This window comes from Electrona antarctica (assembly GCF_951216825.1).
Source record: "Electrona antarctica genome assembly, chromosome: 20".
In the NCBI taxonomy this organism is placed as follows: Eukaryota; Metazoa; Chordata; class Actinopteri; order Myctophiformes; family Myctophidae; genus Electrona; species Electrona antarctica.
The window spans coordinates 5,649,440-5,665,102 of record NC_136801.1 but is presented as its reverse complement, the minus strand read 5'-3'; the positions used below and the strand labels follow the sequence as shown (position 1 = coordinate 5,665,102).

Below are 15,663 nucleotides of genomic sequence, written 5' to 3'. Positions count from 1 at the left end.
GAGTGTGTGAGTGCACACCTCCCCCCCCCCCCCCCCGTGCGCATACTTGAGTACATACATATCTGCCAGTACAGTAAGTGTGTCGATGCTTGTGTGTGTATGTGTATGTATGTGTGTGTGTGTGTGTGTGTGTGTGTGTGTGTCTGTGTCTCTGTGTCTCCGTGTGTGTGTGTGTGTGTGTGTGTGTGTGTGTCTGTGTGTGTGTCTGTATCTGTGTCTCCGTGTGTGTCTCCGTGTGTGTGTGTGTGTGTGTGCGTGTGCGTGTGTGCGTGTGCGCGTGTGCGTGTGCGTGTGCGTCTGTGTGTGTGTGTGTGTGTGTGTGTGTGTGTGTGTGTGTGTGTGTGTGTTTGTGTGTGTGTGTCTGTGTGTGTGTGTGTGTGTGTGTGCGCGTGTGTGTGTTCCTTGTATGTGTGAGTCATATGCTGTACATTAAGCATGTTTACAGCGTTTTCTCACCAGTATGCATGTGCGGACCGTCCTGATTTTATTGAGTTCCAGCAGCAGCCTCTGGGCCTTCTCATGGTTCCCACAGTACTCGTCATAAATCTGGAAACGGCTCCTCTGCAACACACCAGAGAAAGAGGAGAGAGAGAGAGAGAGAGAGAGAGAGAGAGAGAGAGAGAGAGAGAGAGAGAGAGAGGGAGAGAGAGAGAGAGAGAGAGAGAGAGAGAGAGAGAGAGAGAGAGAGAGAGAGAGAGAGAGAGAGAGAGAGAGGAGGATGAGCAGGGGTCAGAGAAGAAAGAGCGACAAAAAGGCATAAGGATAGGGTCTGAGGGAGAATGACAAAACAAACTAAGAAAGCCTGGAAATTAAAGGAGCATTCAGTGATTTGGTTGATTTGGAAAACCACCCAGTCCGCCCCGGTAACAAAATGTGCACATGCACACACTCTACAGTGGGGGGAAGTGCAACAGGCCAACAGCATGTGCACCAAGGCCCGCCCCCACTCGATCATGATTGGAGGAAGGCCCCTCTCATCCTGATTGGATGAAGGCTTTGCCACCCGCCACCAAAACTGAAACTAGGGTTTTTTTACCCCAGGGACTCACTGGGGACAGGGAGGAACTCCTTATATGGTCAGCACACTCTATAGGCGGGAGGATTATTAAAAAAAAGAAAAAATAAGTGATATTTGAATGAAGTGAAATCACTGAATATACCTTTAAGAAAGAAAGTGAGAGGAAAGCAGGAAACGAAGAGAAGTGGGTATATGAAGAGAAGATCAATAAAAAAAACGGAATGGCACAGCGCAGGATACAAAAATAGCAACAAAACAAGAGAGAAAGAAAAAAAGCAAAGAAAGAAAAGGGGGTAAAGATCGACCGCAGTAAAGAAGACATATACACTACAGTACAATATATAGCAAGCGAGGGACCCATCCTGTCATCTGCCGTGCAGCCGTTATGACGTTATGACAGAGCACAGTTCCCATGCCATTCACGCCCCATTGTCTCTGAGACACTGCAGTGAGAGATCATCACATGGCCTCTAAATCAGTCCTAGTACAAAGCGACAGAGACAGTAATGGTCTTCAGCCACACAGCTGTCCTCAAGGCCCAACTAAAAGAGACAAACTGCATGGTTTTTGGGGGGAGACAATTTGGCAATGACAATAATAAACCAAAACGGGGTCGTGTCCACGAAACAGAAAAACGCATGGTTTATAGGTGGAGATCGGATGTTTTCGTTTGATGTCAAGTTGCATTATCTAAGACGTCAGATTAGGAATAAGGAGCAGCTGCAGTATCCTCTTGGTGATGTGGATGTCTGTTACTGTATCTGTTACTGTATCTCACATGGTATATTATGGTGGAATCTCCAGTCAGCCTGAACCAATTTGCATGCCTGAACCACCCCAAGGGACTCCATTGGCTTAGTCTTCACCTATTTGGCCTTCCTTACCCAAATTAGATTGTGCAATTCTTTCTTGGAAATCCTGAAGCATCAACAATCAATCCCTGGAGAGAAGGAAACGGGCTAATTTCCCTGGAGTTAGCCAGTGGGAAGTGGGGGAGAGTGTGTGTGTGTGCGCGTGTAGCGTGTGTGTGTGTGTGTGTGTGTGTGTGTGTGTGTGTGTGTGTGTGTGTGTGTGTGTGCGAGTGTAGCGTGTGTGTAGTGTGTGTGTCTGTGTGTCTGTGTGTGTGTAGCGTGTGTGTGTGTGTAGCGTGTGTGTGTAGCATGTGTGTGTAGCGTGTGTGTGTAGCGTGTGTGTGTGTGTGTGTGTGTGTGTGTGTGTGTGTGTGTGTGTGTGTGTGTTCGCGTGCGTGGGGACGGGACCAGGGGTCCGAAAACAAGAGAGGCACATACAGACAGAGGGTGGGGTTAATTGGAACATAAGGGGGTTGTCAGTGAAAGAGAAGAGACTAGAAAAAGTGCTCCTTGGAGCACAGATCCATGTTGATCTCATGACTATAGAGCTAATGTGTACAGATGTGTGTGATCTGTGATGTTTAGACAAAATCTGCATTAGTAAAAAAATGTGTTTTGCAAATCGGCCTCCTGGTGGCGCTATAAAAGGCTGATGTGAAAAACGCAGGGCAGAGGTTTTAGCTCGGCCTCTAGGGAGTGTGTGGTGCAAAGTTTCACACCGACTGGTCCAGTTATCATACTGTAGGTTTATAGATTTGAAAAATGTAGGGTGGCATTTTTTCCTTGGCCTAGTGGCATAATGTGCGTGCAAAGTTTCACGGCAATTGCAAGCTGTGTTCATGATTTGAGGCCTTTTGTTCAAAACGGACCACTCCTATAGAGCGTTGCAGTCCCGCTCCCTTTCATGACGACGCCAGGCCCAGGAAATGAATCCCAATGCATTTTTCCCATAGACATTTCAAAAAGTATTTATTTAAAGACCTTTTAAGCGTCGTACGAAGCCAACTCGAGTCGTGACAAATCATGACAATAAACACAATATTTTGGACCAAACAAATAATTACATAGAAGAAAAACAACAAAAAAAGTGTTGTAACCTGCCGTTTTTTTCTACTTTCTAATTCTTTGTTTGGCCCGAAAAATTCTGTTTGTTGTCATGATTTGTCACGACTCGAGTTGGCTTTGTCCGTGGCGTAAACGTCTTTAAAATTTAAATAAATACTTTCTGAAATGTCTATGAGGAAAATGAACGGAGAATCATTTCCTGGTCCATGGTAAGGGGCGGGACTGCGACGCTCTATTGGAAGCCAATCTTACCAATCAGGATGGAATATGAAAAATCTGAAAAAAGAGAAGAGCTACTACCACAGTCATGAATGATGGAAACGTGCTCATGACAAAGCCGTACATGCTAGATTACACTCAGATCACATTATTCACAGTGAGGTCAGCTCTTAACATAAACCATCTATACATACAGTACTGGATCTGTAGCACTAGATCACCTGTAGAAACAGCTGCATGGCCCTACAGTACGTTGGAGCACTGCAGTCTTTGACGGAGGGCTTGCCAGCGCAACAGGTTTAAAACCCCAGTGCAGGGAACCATTCATGAAGCCAACCAGAAGTGCAGCTTCGATTTATGACATTTTGAATGCCTATTAAGTGCCAGTCTTCCATTTGGTCCCGCATCAAAGAAATGTGATATATGATGGGGGGGAGTCCACAGTACATCAGAGCTCTATCACGCATATCACACATGTGCGTGCTATTCACGGCGCTCATGGCTAATCCAGAGAGATAAATTGACAACATGTGGCACATCTTAGTAGTAACACACAGACATAACTCTGAAAAGAATGTCCCGCTCATTTCATAAACGCAGCAAAAAGCTCCTGCAAAAATATGCAAAAATAAAATTGTGTTTTTATTTTGTGCAGAAGCTTTTCTTTTGCACCGATCGGCCCTTGGTCTTAAGTTCTCAGACGCACCTGTCGTTTTGTACAGTACTGTGCAAAAGTGTTTTTTTTCCCTCTCCACTCATTAGAGCTCTTGCTTAAAGGAGAATTCCATGCTAGAAGGCTTTCTTACCTTTCTTTGTAGTCGTTACATCCCCACCAAAGAGGTCCAGGTGTTTTTTTGTGCAAAAACTCCTTATTGGCTATTTCCCCTACCATAAGCCCTAAATGAATTGCATTGAATGGAATGGGAATTGAATGGGGCTATGGGGTGTTGTGCTAATTCCCTTATTTCCATCGAAATAAGTAGTAAAGTGTGCCGCTTGGGATACTATTTACATTATGAAGAGAGGATATATACAAAAAAAAAGATTTTTGAGCGATGGAAATAAGCGAATTAGCACAACACCCCATAGCCCCATTCAATTCAATGCAATTCAATGCAATTCACTGAGGGCTTATGGTAGGGGAAATAGCCAATAATGCGCTTTTGCACAAAATAACACCTGGACCTCTTTGGTGGGGACGTAACAACTACAAATAAAGGTAAGAAAGCCTTCTAGTATGGAATTCTCCTTTAAAGGGGCATTCCACTCATTTTCAACATTTTACTATGTCATTAATGTACCTTAGAGCTGTTGTGTGGAAATAATAAAAAAAAGTTCCCCCATTCTGTGTTTCCTAGAACTAGAGGTCTGAAAAAAAATCATTAACATGGTGAAACACATCTTGATGATGTCATCAAGATGTGTTTCACCATGTTAATGATTTTTTTCATAATTACAGTTCTAGGAAACACAAATTGGGGGGACTTTTTTATTATTTCCACACAATAGCTATAAGGTATATTAATGACATAGTAAAATGTTGAAAATTAGTGGTTTTCCCCTTTAATTCAGTAATTTATATCTGTAACCAAAAGTCGTAACATACTTACAAAGGGCAGATAGCAGTAGCAATCGTTAAGAGTCAAAGGGAGAATAGATTCACCGGGAGATTAGTGAAAAGAGGGGATAGGTTTTATATGCACAGGAGCAGGCAGTCAGGGAGCATTAGTATAACTTACAAAGTGCAGGAAGCAGCGGCCAACTTCATGGTGAGCGTGAGGGTCAGGGTGGAGAAGCTCCTCTACCATGGACAGAAAGTCCTTGTGCACGGACAGGATCTCCTCTATGTTGGAGAATAACACCTAGAGAAGACAAGCGTATATAATCAGTAAAGGTGTGTGTAATCGTGTGTGTGTGTGCGTGTGCGTGTGCGCGTGTGCGTGTGTGCGTGTGCGTGTGTGTGTGCGTGTGTGTGCGTGTGTGCGAGCGATTCATTTTTCTCCTGTTCATTTTTCTCCTGGCATGTCGGGGAACTTAAGATTCCTGGGGTCGCGCTCAAACCAACAGTCATGTATAGGTTTCTTCATCGTGGTCTGTTGTGTTAAGCGAGGGACCGTCTGAGACACTAAATACCCTTGCAGAATAATAATACATGAGACTTCTTTGAAATGGACGTCTTAGCTGCAGACTTCAATGACTCTTGAAATGCCTTCATTACGAGAGGGATGTGATCGCATGTGTAAAGCACAGCAGAATCCGTTTTAACAGAGCAATTATGAAAGTCAGACACGTTTAGGATTGGCTGTTTGGGAAGTTAAACTTTGCCTTCATGTGGCATTTGACTTTTGTCCTCATTTCATGTCATTTTATGTGGCCATATTAAAAGACAAATTAATGTGCTGATTCTAGTAAGGAGGAAAGGGGCTCCGTGGAGGCAATTAAATAAACCCCCTATCCTGAAAACAAGGAAGGCAAGCTAAAGTTCCTATAGACTTCATTCTTAAACTAGATCAGTACTTAGTTTAGACAGTTTTTGGTTTAGACTAGTCATTGGTTAGACCAGTCATTAGTCCTACAACTACAACCTATCTCAAACCCTCACCCTAAACCTAACCTCCCACAGGGCAGCACACCTAAACCTAACCTTAACCCATGTCTAACCAATGACTAGTCTAAGCTAAGTATGCACCCCAGATCAAAGCATCAGGTACAGCCAGATAAGCATCATCTGTTGGATGAGAAGTGACAGTTTAGTGTCATCACAGCTTATAATATAGCCTGTGACCCCTGTATGATACTTGTTCTCCAAAAACCTTCCCTGCACGTACTCTCAAACAAAACGTGGGATGGGTAGACGTATTTCCAAAACACGGGATGTGCAGTAAATATCCAGCAAACGTGTGTTTACCTTTGACAGTAAGCAAGGCGGGTGAGACAAGTCTCCGAAACCCCCTCCATGAGAAACCATCCTTTATTGTCCTCTTACTCCTCCAGCCGGAATCATTTATAAATAGATTATATTTACAGCTGCTTCCTGGATCACCCACTTTTTTTTTCTTCCTTCATTCAGAATTTAGCTATTCTGGGTTGAAAGCGCCCCCTAAACAAGGGCCTGCTTTATTTAGTTTCCACTGTAATTTCCGGGCCTTTTTATTGGATTATGTTATGAAAACAAGCTTTGTATGCGCAGTCAGTGTCAGAAATAAAAAAGTGTTCAGTTCAATCCTTTTCCAGGGCATTTTTCCAAAGTCTTAATTGCGATGCAGTTATAGTTACATAAGAGATGCGAGAGAAGCTCACCTTAACCGTTTCTTCTGTGATGTTCTTGTCGATTTTGGTGGCCGCGTACTGGTTGAGACGGTGTAGAAACACCTATGGGAGAGACAAAGAGTAAAGAAACGGTTAACATACTTGGACTGGGCGAAGGGATTCAATTACATGTTGGCGCCTGGTCGTTTGTACATCATCCTTAACCCATTTTGGCCGGAACCCCTTTTGGTGTTTTAAACATTATGTTATAATTTTGCTATTTAAAAATAGCAGATCTACAAGCTCATAGCACGCCACCGAGTGGCGCGCTACGAGCTTGTAGGTCTGCTATTTTTGAATGGATTTGGAATATATATTCTTTCAGAGCGAACGTTTTTAACTCAAATCTTTGCTTCTGGTGGGGTCATATTTTCAGATGGGGTTCGGCAGCCAATTACATACATTTGTGGGGGTCCTTGACATGAAAATGTTTGAGAACCACTGACATAGAAACATGGGTTTTTCAGAAAACTGTCAGGATTTAGAAGACATTTGTAGAATCCTTCCCAGGTCAAAAAGGGTTAAAGGTTTAACAGGCCAAATCAGAGAGCAGACCCAGCGCCTTGTGTGCAGCTGCGACACTTGACTGCCAGAGCAAATTGCTAACCATCACAATGGACACCTGATATACGTGAAAGATGAGCCTCACCCCCTGGATGATTAGGACAGAAAAAAAACATAACTGCAGCGCAATGTATTTCAAAGGCCTTAAGGCCTTAAGGAAGTGAGCTTAGTTGGAAGGAAGAAAGAGTGAAGCCTAATTTATACTTTGTCGTACAACGACCACAAATATTTTTTCAGTTTGTTCAGATCAAAATCTGCACACGAATTATGCTGCCATTTACATCCTCAAAGTAAAATCTAATTATTGATTTGATCTTTTACTGAACAAATTAGTTATTTGTCATGATGTTTTATGATGTTATTGTCTCCACCAGGCCGAAGGCATGGTGAGAGAGTATGTTTTGCACTCCGTCCGTGTGTGTGTCCGTCCGTGTGTCCTTCCGTCCGTCCGTTACCAGCTAATCTCCGGCACCGTTAACCCAGTCGATGCCAAACTTTGCACACACACTCCCTAGATGCCAACGATGAACCTCTGCCCCGCATTTTCCAGAACGGCCTGTTATAGCGCCACCATGAGGCAGCTTTTCACATTTGTTACCTAAAACTGCACCGATCTGCGTGAAACGTTGCATGCACACTCCCTAGAGGCCAAGGACAAACCTTTGACCTGCATTTTCCGCATCTGCCTTTTATAGCGCCACCAGGAGGCCGACTTTTGTAAAACCCATTTTTGGATATTACTCCTCCAGATTCTGTCCAAAAATCTCACAAATCGTTACACAGTATCTCTATGGTCATGTGCTCAAGTCGGATCTGTCCGATATTTCATATTCCACCCTAATTGGATATAATTGCCTTTCACAGTTTGCAAGATTGCCCCGTTTTGAACAAAAGCCTCAAATCATGAACACAGCATGCAATTTACGTGAAATCTTTCACACATTTTCTTACTAGGCTGAGGAATATATCTCACCCTTTTCACTTTGGCCTGTTATAGCGCCACCAACAGGTTGATTTTTGCAAAACAGGTTGATTGGAACAAAATGCCTCAAATCATCCAATTGCCATACAAGGCAAACATGTTTATATTACTACTAAACATTTTGCCAAACATCTCACACAGTCCTATCCTCCTGGTGGAGACCTGTGCCCAGAAGGGCACTTTTTCTAGTTTATGATGTTATTTGATGTCATGACAGAAATGATGTCTGGCCAACTAAGAAAGAGGAAACCATGAGGCAATGGAAATGTACAGTTCAAACAGCACAAAACAACAGCAAACTAGAGTCTGTAGACGTTTCTTCAGTGAAGAAAAAAAGAAAGACAGAATCACACTTTTTAGAGAGACAGAACAAATCACAGAAAGAATCTACATAACAAAATCACCGCTGCCACAGGTAGTATAGGCACATTCCTCCCGAGGTCTCCTGTATGGGAAACTCATTCAAATAGGAGTCCCCATTGGAGATATTACAATATATATAAAAGCTCTTTTAAACCCCTTTTAGATCACATCACATCACGTCATATTGTGCACCATTTTATTAACATTCAAAGTGGCCAAAACAATTGTGACGCTTCAGATGTAAAATGTGTATAAACAGTCAGGCTCTACAAAACACATATTCTAACACAGTGGTTCCCAAACCTTTTCATGTCAAGGACCCCCAAATTGACACCAATGAGCCCGCGGACCCCCATTTGGAAAATACATGCCAGGGACCCCCATGAGAGAAGATTTTTACAGCTCTAGCAGTGATTCTGAACCTATTTTAATTTCCAGGACCCCCAGTTTGACATGCATTAGTCTACGGACCCCCATTTAATGTCATTTCTATCTCTGGGACCCCCGATTTATATTGTCAAATCAATGTTAATTTAACTCTGAGAATGTACAAATGGAACCAAATGGACCCGTTATCCATTTGTACACTCTCAGAGTTACAGACCCATAAGGGTCCATTTGGTTCCAAACTATCATTTAGCTGGGTACCCCCTGGAACTCCCTCAAGGACCCCTGGGGGTCCCCGGACCCCACTTTGGGAACCAGTGCTCTACAAAACACATATTCTAACAAAACAATAAAAAGAACATGTGTAGAGTACAATGCATTGTTTCATGTGGCCCAACCTTAAACATCAGCAGACCCCAAGCAGCACACAACCAGCGCAGTCAATGTTCCACACATAGCTATCCTCCAGTTACAGTCCACAAACTGTGACCTTTGACCCTGCATCTGTCTCTGCAGCAGAGCCTGACTGCGGTTCCAGCGTAGTGAATAACTGGACATCCCCTTACTGGCTCTCTGGGGCCCATAATGCCATGTGTCGTCCAGCCCTGCAGCCACACAGCAGAAGGACGGACGGAGCTGCACGAGCCAACAGATAACAGCCGCAAAAGCATGTAAACAAGCTACTCTTAATGGCCATACAAGGATGGACGCATTTCCTGTTGGTGGTTGGTAGCAGCTATGTTGATAAATTCTTAGAATTTCAGTCGTTTATGTGTACGAGTGGGTTAGGAAATGATTCAAGGTAACCTAAAACATCCCAAAGATAAACCTAAAAATCTGCAACTGATGAGAAAACCAGACTAGACTTGTGCTAAAATGTCCAAGGAAAGTCATTAAAGTGTACTGAAATAAAATATTGCATCCAAATTGCATTAATCCATTCTGTACGGGAACCCCTTTTGGTGTTTTAAACATTGTTATAATTTAGCTATTGAAATAGCTAAATTTTTAGCTATCTTTTTTTTTAAATCGTGAAAATATTTTTTTTCAAAAAACTGGAGGATTTAGAAGTCAGGCCAAATTGCATTAAGCTTGACTCCAAGCAACGCTCTTCCCCAGGCAAAAAAGGCCGTAGTCAAACTAGCCTTATAATTGAATGCTTGAATCTTGGGCTTGTGGAAAGCAAGGGAACTTAAATAATCAGCCTCTTTGTAGCCGGCCTTCTCTCCACACTGATTACCATTCTACTGCAGCTCAGCCACTCAGCGAGCATTAGCATCTGATTAGCAAGTCTAACCCCTTTTGGGCGGGAACCCCTTTTGGTGTTAGCATTATGTTATGCTTTAGCTATTGAAAAATAGCAGATCTACAAGCTCTACAAGATCTACAAGCAGACCTACAAGCTTGTAGCGCGCCACCGAGTGGCGCGCTACGAGCTTGTAGGTCTGCTATTTTTTGAAAAATCGAAGAACGACCGACATAGAAACATAGCTTTTTCAGAAAACTGTCAGGATGTAGAAGACATTTTTAGAATCTGATCTCAGGTCAAAATGGTCTAATATGAACAAACACGCAAGGCAGGCGTCGACAGGCCCTCGCACAGGAGGACTGACAGACAGAGACTCGGACCGTTGGCTAGGAATAAGAGGCGCTAATTTGTGTCAAAAACTGTTTCATATCATCAACGTGTTACCCAAAACATGGGCTCATTAGGACATGTAACACCACAGATTTGACGACGGAAGAGTCTCTTCGGTTGTTAAAAAAAATGTACATCTATCTCAAACACCAACGCCTGTGAAGCCGTAATTATACACCTCCATGGATACGAGGGTGTTTCTGCAAATATGCCTGTCTTCTGAGGGAGAAAGAGAGAGAAAAGAGCGAGAATGCAACATAACAAGTAGGTGAAAAGGTTATAAATTTCCATCTGGTGGATAACAAATTGCGTTTTATTGTTAAATTAGAGACAATTTGTTAGGGTTAAGACACCTCTTCAAAGCAGCCCCAGTAGGTGAATGGATAGTGCACTGCTGACCATATGGTTGCAACGACTCCGGTTCCATTCTGGCTGGAGTCTTTCCTCCTCTCACTTAGCTTCCATTCTTTGTACACTTTTCCTTCTAAAGCAATAAGCCTGAATAATAAGATTTCTTTTTTAACCCATTTTGGACTGAGGTCGATTAAAAACAAAAAGGCTTCTAAATCCATGTTTCTATGTCAGTGGTGCTCAACCTTTTTCATGTCAAGGACCCCCAGAATTATCTCTATTGGGCCACGGACCCCCATCTGAAAATATGTAGTTCCAGGGACCTCACAGAAGCAAATATTTTAGTTACAAATCGCTCTGAAATATATATTCAATGATTTTTTCAAATCGGACTCATGGTGTCGCTACAACAGCTCAGCTCACTTCATGTTTTGGGCTATAAATCTTCAACCGTAGGTCGTACTAACTCTAAGACCCCGGTTGTGCCAGATTACATTTTCCACCATTTTCTTCAAGACACACTTTTTGCTACTACTCCTACAGATTTTGTCAAAAACTCACACAAATCAGTACACATTATCTCTGGGGTCATGTACGAGGCAGATTTACTAGATGACATTTTAATAGCCTATGACGTTTGTGGGCCCTTGGTACTACCCACTAGTACCCAGGGAGTGGGTACTGTAGGCCAGGGGTTCTAAACCCGTGGGTCGCGACCCCTCGGGGGGTCACCAAATTATTTTAGGGGGTCCCCAAATTATTAAAAAAAAAAAAAAATAGCAGACCTACAAGCTCATAGCGCGCCACTCGGTGGCGCGCTATGAGCTTGTAGGTCTGCTATTTTTCAATAGCTAAATTATAACAATGCTTAAAACACCAAAAGGGGTTCCCGCCCAAAATGGTTTAAGGTTATTGTAGCAGTCAATTTATATTGGGGGTCGGGAGGGGGCGGGGCGGGGGTCCCGAGACGTTGCCAAAGCATTTTCGTGGGTCCCCGGCCAAAAACGTTGAGAACCCCTGCTGTAGGCAACCTAGACGGCTCCAAGGAGCACACTTTTCAGTCATAACCGCAAGCACGGGAGCAGTGCATGTTCGCCAACCTTAATGCATGTTCGGACTAACGGGACTTCGGATCTATGGGCAGTTCCCCACTTTTCTAGTTACCACTAAAAGGCTCAAGATTCTTGAAATGATTGATTGCTTGATTGTTTGATTGTACTTGATTGCTTGCTTGCTTCTAACGTTAATAGAACAGAAAGTCTTTGTCATTGTACCGTGCATACAACAAAATTAAAAGTGCCACATCTGACTGGTCTAATCCAAAAAACTAACCCCAAGTCCTCAAAATATCGACCAAACCGTTTCGGATCATAACAACATGGCATGCCAATTAAAAATTTAGGCTGGATTTGTGGTTTTGAAAGCTTTAAAACTTGTCACACTACAAGCCAAAAGGATGGCGTGCATTAGCTGGAGAGACACAGTCAGCCAGAGTGTTATGCAGACTTGAGACGACATGCTCAGACTGAGCCCGTTTATATGGAACACATGCCACCATCCTCCGTGCGTGTGTTGCACCGACTCTGTCTTCATGCTCACTGAGTGATGGCCACTGGCCTTCCACAGGGACAGATCCTATACGCCAGCTACGGATGTTATTCCTGACAGGAAGCCACCATGTCTAGGTGCAGGCCGAGGCTGCCAATCAAATTGACATTTCCCTTCAGTCTAACACTCAGTGGGAGTGTTACTTAACCCATTCTGACCTGAGATCAGATTCAAAAAATGTCTTCTACATCCTGACAGTTTTCTGAAAAAGCTATGTTTCTATGTCAGTGGTTCTTCGATTTTTCAAAAATAGCAGACCTACAAGCTCGTAGCGCGCCACTCGGTGGCGCGCTATGAGCTTGTAGATCTGCTATTTTTCAATAGCTAAAGCATAACATAATGCTAACACCAAAAGGGGTTCCCACCCAAAATGGGTTAATGTTGTGTGACGTAGATGTCATCTGACAAGCATATGTGTCTTATGTGTAATTCTATTGTCCCGTATGTGAATTGTTTGTGTGTTTATGGTTGATGATGATTGAATCTACCGCTGCGACAAATTGCCCCTTGACAGAGATAATACCGTTTACATTGACCACGGAACATCTTGATTCAGGCCATAATGCGCCAGAGATAGAAGTCAAGACTACCACGGTTTTACCGCACTGTTGTGACGAAAAGAGAGTTGAGCCAGAAGGCAAAGCTCTCCGTCTACCGAGCAATCTTCGTTCCTACTCTCACCTATGGTCATGAAGTGTGGGTCATGACCGAAAGAATAAGGTCACGAATACAAGCGGCCGAAATGAGTTTTCTTCGACGGGTGGCTGGCATCTCCCTTAGAGATAGGGTGAGAAGTTCAGTCACACGAGAGAGACTCGGAGTAGAACCGCTGCTCCTTCGCCTGGAAAAAAGTCAGCTGAGGTGGTTCGGGCATCTGGTTAGGATGCCTCTCGGGCGCCTCCCTAGGGAGATCCTCGACACACGTCCCACTGGGAGGAGACCCCGGGGCAGACCAAGGCGCAGTAGGAGGAAATACATCGACTCACTGGCCTTGGAACGTCTCGGAATCCCCTCAGGAGGAAGTCACTAATGTTGCTCTGGAGAGAGAAGTCTGGAGCACTCTGGTGGAGCTGTTGCCCCCGCGACCCGACTACGGATAAGCGGTTGAAGATGGATGGATGGATGGACGGACTACCACGGTTTACAAGAGTCTTCACTTAGAGCCTGAATAATGTTTTGTTGCGTGCCTTTAGAATGCTCATATGGATTGTGCTGGAACGGCCGAAGGGAGTTGGTTTCTGATCTGAGGAAAATATGCGCAGCAAGGTACAGGTGAGCCAAGGACGCCAGTACTGAGGATAAAAGATCTGGATAACAACAGTGATATATTTGCACTGTTCTTTCCATTGATATAGCTCCTGGAAAGTGAAGATTCACTTCCAAAATGGCATTGTCTCACATTTTGCAGACAGTGTGTCTCCCCAACACACACGCACGCACGCACTCACACGTACACGGACACGCACACATATTTTCTCCCCAATTACTGGTCGTCTACATGGTTAATCCTCTGTTTATTTGATGCTGTGCAGATGACAAAGACTTTGTCTCTGCAGAGGTCGCTTATGCCAAGCGTGAGACTGGCTGTGGGACTCTAATATCCTCTCGTGCTGAGGGAATCTGACACAACTTGCAGTCTCACACAGCCTGAGTTCTCATCAACCAGTCCTATTTCCTATTCTAAGCTCACACTGACCATGGTATATTTAACCCATTAGACCCGATGTCGAAATTTAAAAAATGTCTAAATTCTGACAGTTTTCTGAAATACCTATGTTTCTAGGCCTATATCACTCAATATTTCATGTCAAGGACTCCAAAAATTATATGTAATTGGCTGCCGACCCCCATCTGAAAATATGTTGTTCCAGGGACCTCCCCAGAAGCAAAGATTCGAGTTAAAATCGGTCGCTCTGAAAGAATAGTCCAAGGTTTGTGCCACATTTTCACGATTTAAAAAAAATAGCAGACCTACAAGCTCGTAGCGCGGTGCCACGCTATGAGCTTGTAGATCTGCTATTTTTCAATAGTTAAAGTTTTAAATATTGCTTAAAACACCAAAAGGGGTTCCCGCCCAAAATGGGTTAAAACACTTTTTAATACCCAAGTTCAACAGCGTACTGCACCATCTCAAAAACAAATACATGTTTCAGAAGAGTGTCAGTCGCTATAGGGGTTCCCAGGTGATGCTGCACTGATTGCCACTCTCCTAGCCCATTCTGACCTGAGATCAGATTCTAAAAATGTCTGTTTGAAAATGACAGTTTTCTGAAAAAGCTGTTTCTATGTCAGTCGTTCTTCGATTTTTCAAAAATAGCAGACCTACAAGCTCGTAGCGCGCCACTCGGTGGCGCGCTATGAGCTTGTAGATCTGCTATTTTTCAATAGCTAAAGCATAACATAATGCTAACACCAAAAGGGGTTCCCGCCCAAAATGGGCTAGACGAGGGGGATGATGCACATTAAAAGCTCATTAAAGGTTCCATTATTTCACGGAGCAGATGGGCGTGATGAATCGTATTGTCCAATCACCGCATGTGGTTCTACCTGTAATCAATCAGCGAGCACACACAGGCACTCGAGCTTGCATTTTGCCAGTGATGAGGTGGGAGAAATCCCAGCCGACTGACGTTCCAACTGGAAGAGTTATATAACAATAATGAAAACGTAAGCAGTTATAAATAATAGACATTACGTTCACTACCACTACTGCAGCTTATAAATTAATATCCAGGCAGCTGGCCACCTGGATTTGATTCTGAACATCTTCCCACCATCTGGATAAATGAAACCTAGGACTGGTCCCTCCCGGCACCTGGATTCAAACCGAGGTCTCCAGAATGGGAAACCAATCATGTACCACTCATCCAAATAGGAGGGAAAGAAAAGCCTATTTAACCCTTTTATATCTCATCCCCAGTCATATAATATTTCGCACGCATGCACGCACGCACGCACACACACACACGCACATACACGCGCACACACACAGTCTATATTGGGCTCCCTCAGAGTTAGTGTCGAAGTGTCCTTGGGCAAGACACTGAACCCCAATTGCTCCTGATGTGCTAGTTGGTACCTTGCATGGTTTCCGCCGCCATCGGTGTATGAATGTGTGTGTGAATGGGTGAATTGATGCACAAGCTATGTAAAGCTATATAAATGCACCATTTACCATTTATTTACCATTTATATTATTTCAAAAGATTTAAAAAAGTTAAAATAAAAATCCCAACTTTTCGTGAATTAAAAACAATTCCAAAATGTCAAATGAAATGAAAAAAATCTAATAATAGAAAACAAGCTC

The 15,663-nt window shown here is 43.5% G+C and overlaps 1 protein-coding gene across 2 annotated transcripts in view; it reads right to left on the bottom strand.

Moving 5' to 3' along the window:
* prex2 (phosphatidylinositol-3,4,5-trisphosphate-dependent Rac exchange factor 2) overlaps window positions 1-15,663 on the bottom strand; it is a 218,828-nt gene that overhangs the window by 169,770 nt on the left and 33,395 nt on the right. For both annotated transcript variants that reach the window (XM_079488991.1, XM_079488992.1), the window contains exons 2-4: window positions 6,454-6,525; window positions 4,893-5,015; window positions 457-561 (exon numbers count right to left, since the gene is read on the bottom strand). In XM_079488991.1, the coding sequence (XP_079345117.1) occupies window positions 457-561; window positions 4,893-5,015; window positions 6,454-6,525 (300 nt within the window). The remainder of the gene's footprint in view (window positions 1-456; window positions 562-4,892; window positions 5,016-6,453; window positions 6,526-15,663) is intronic.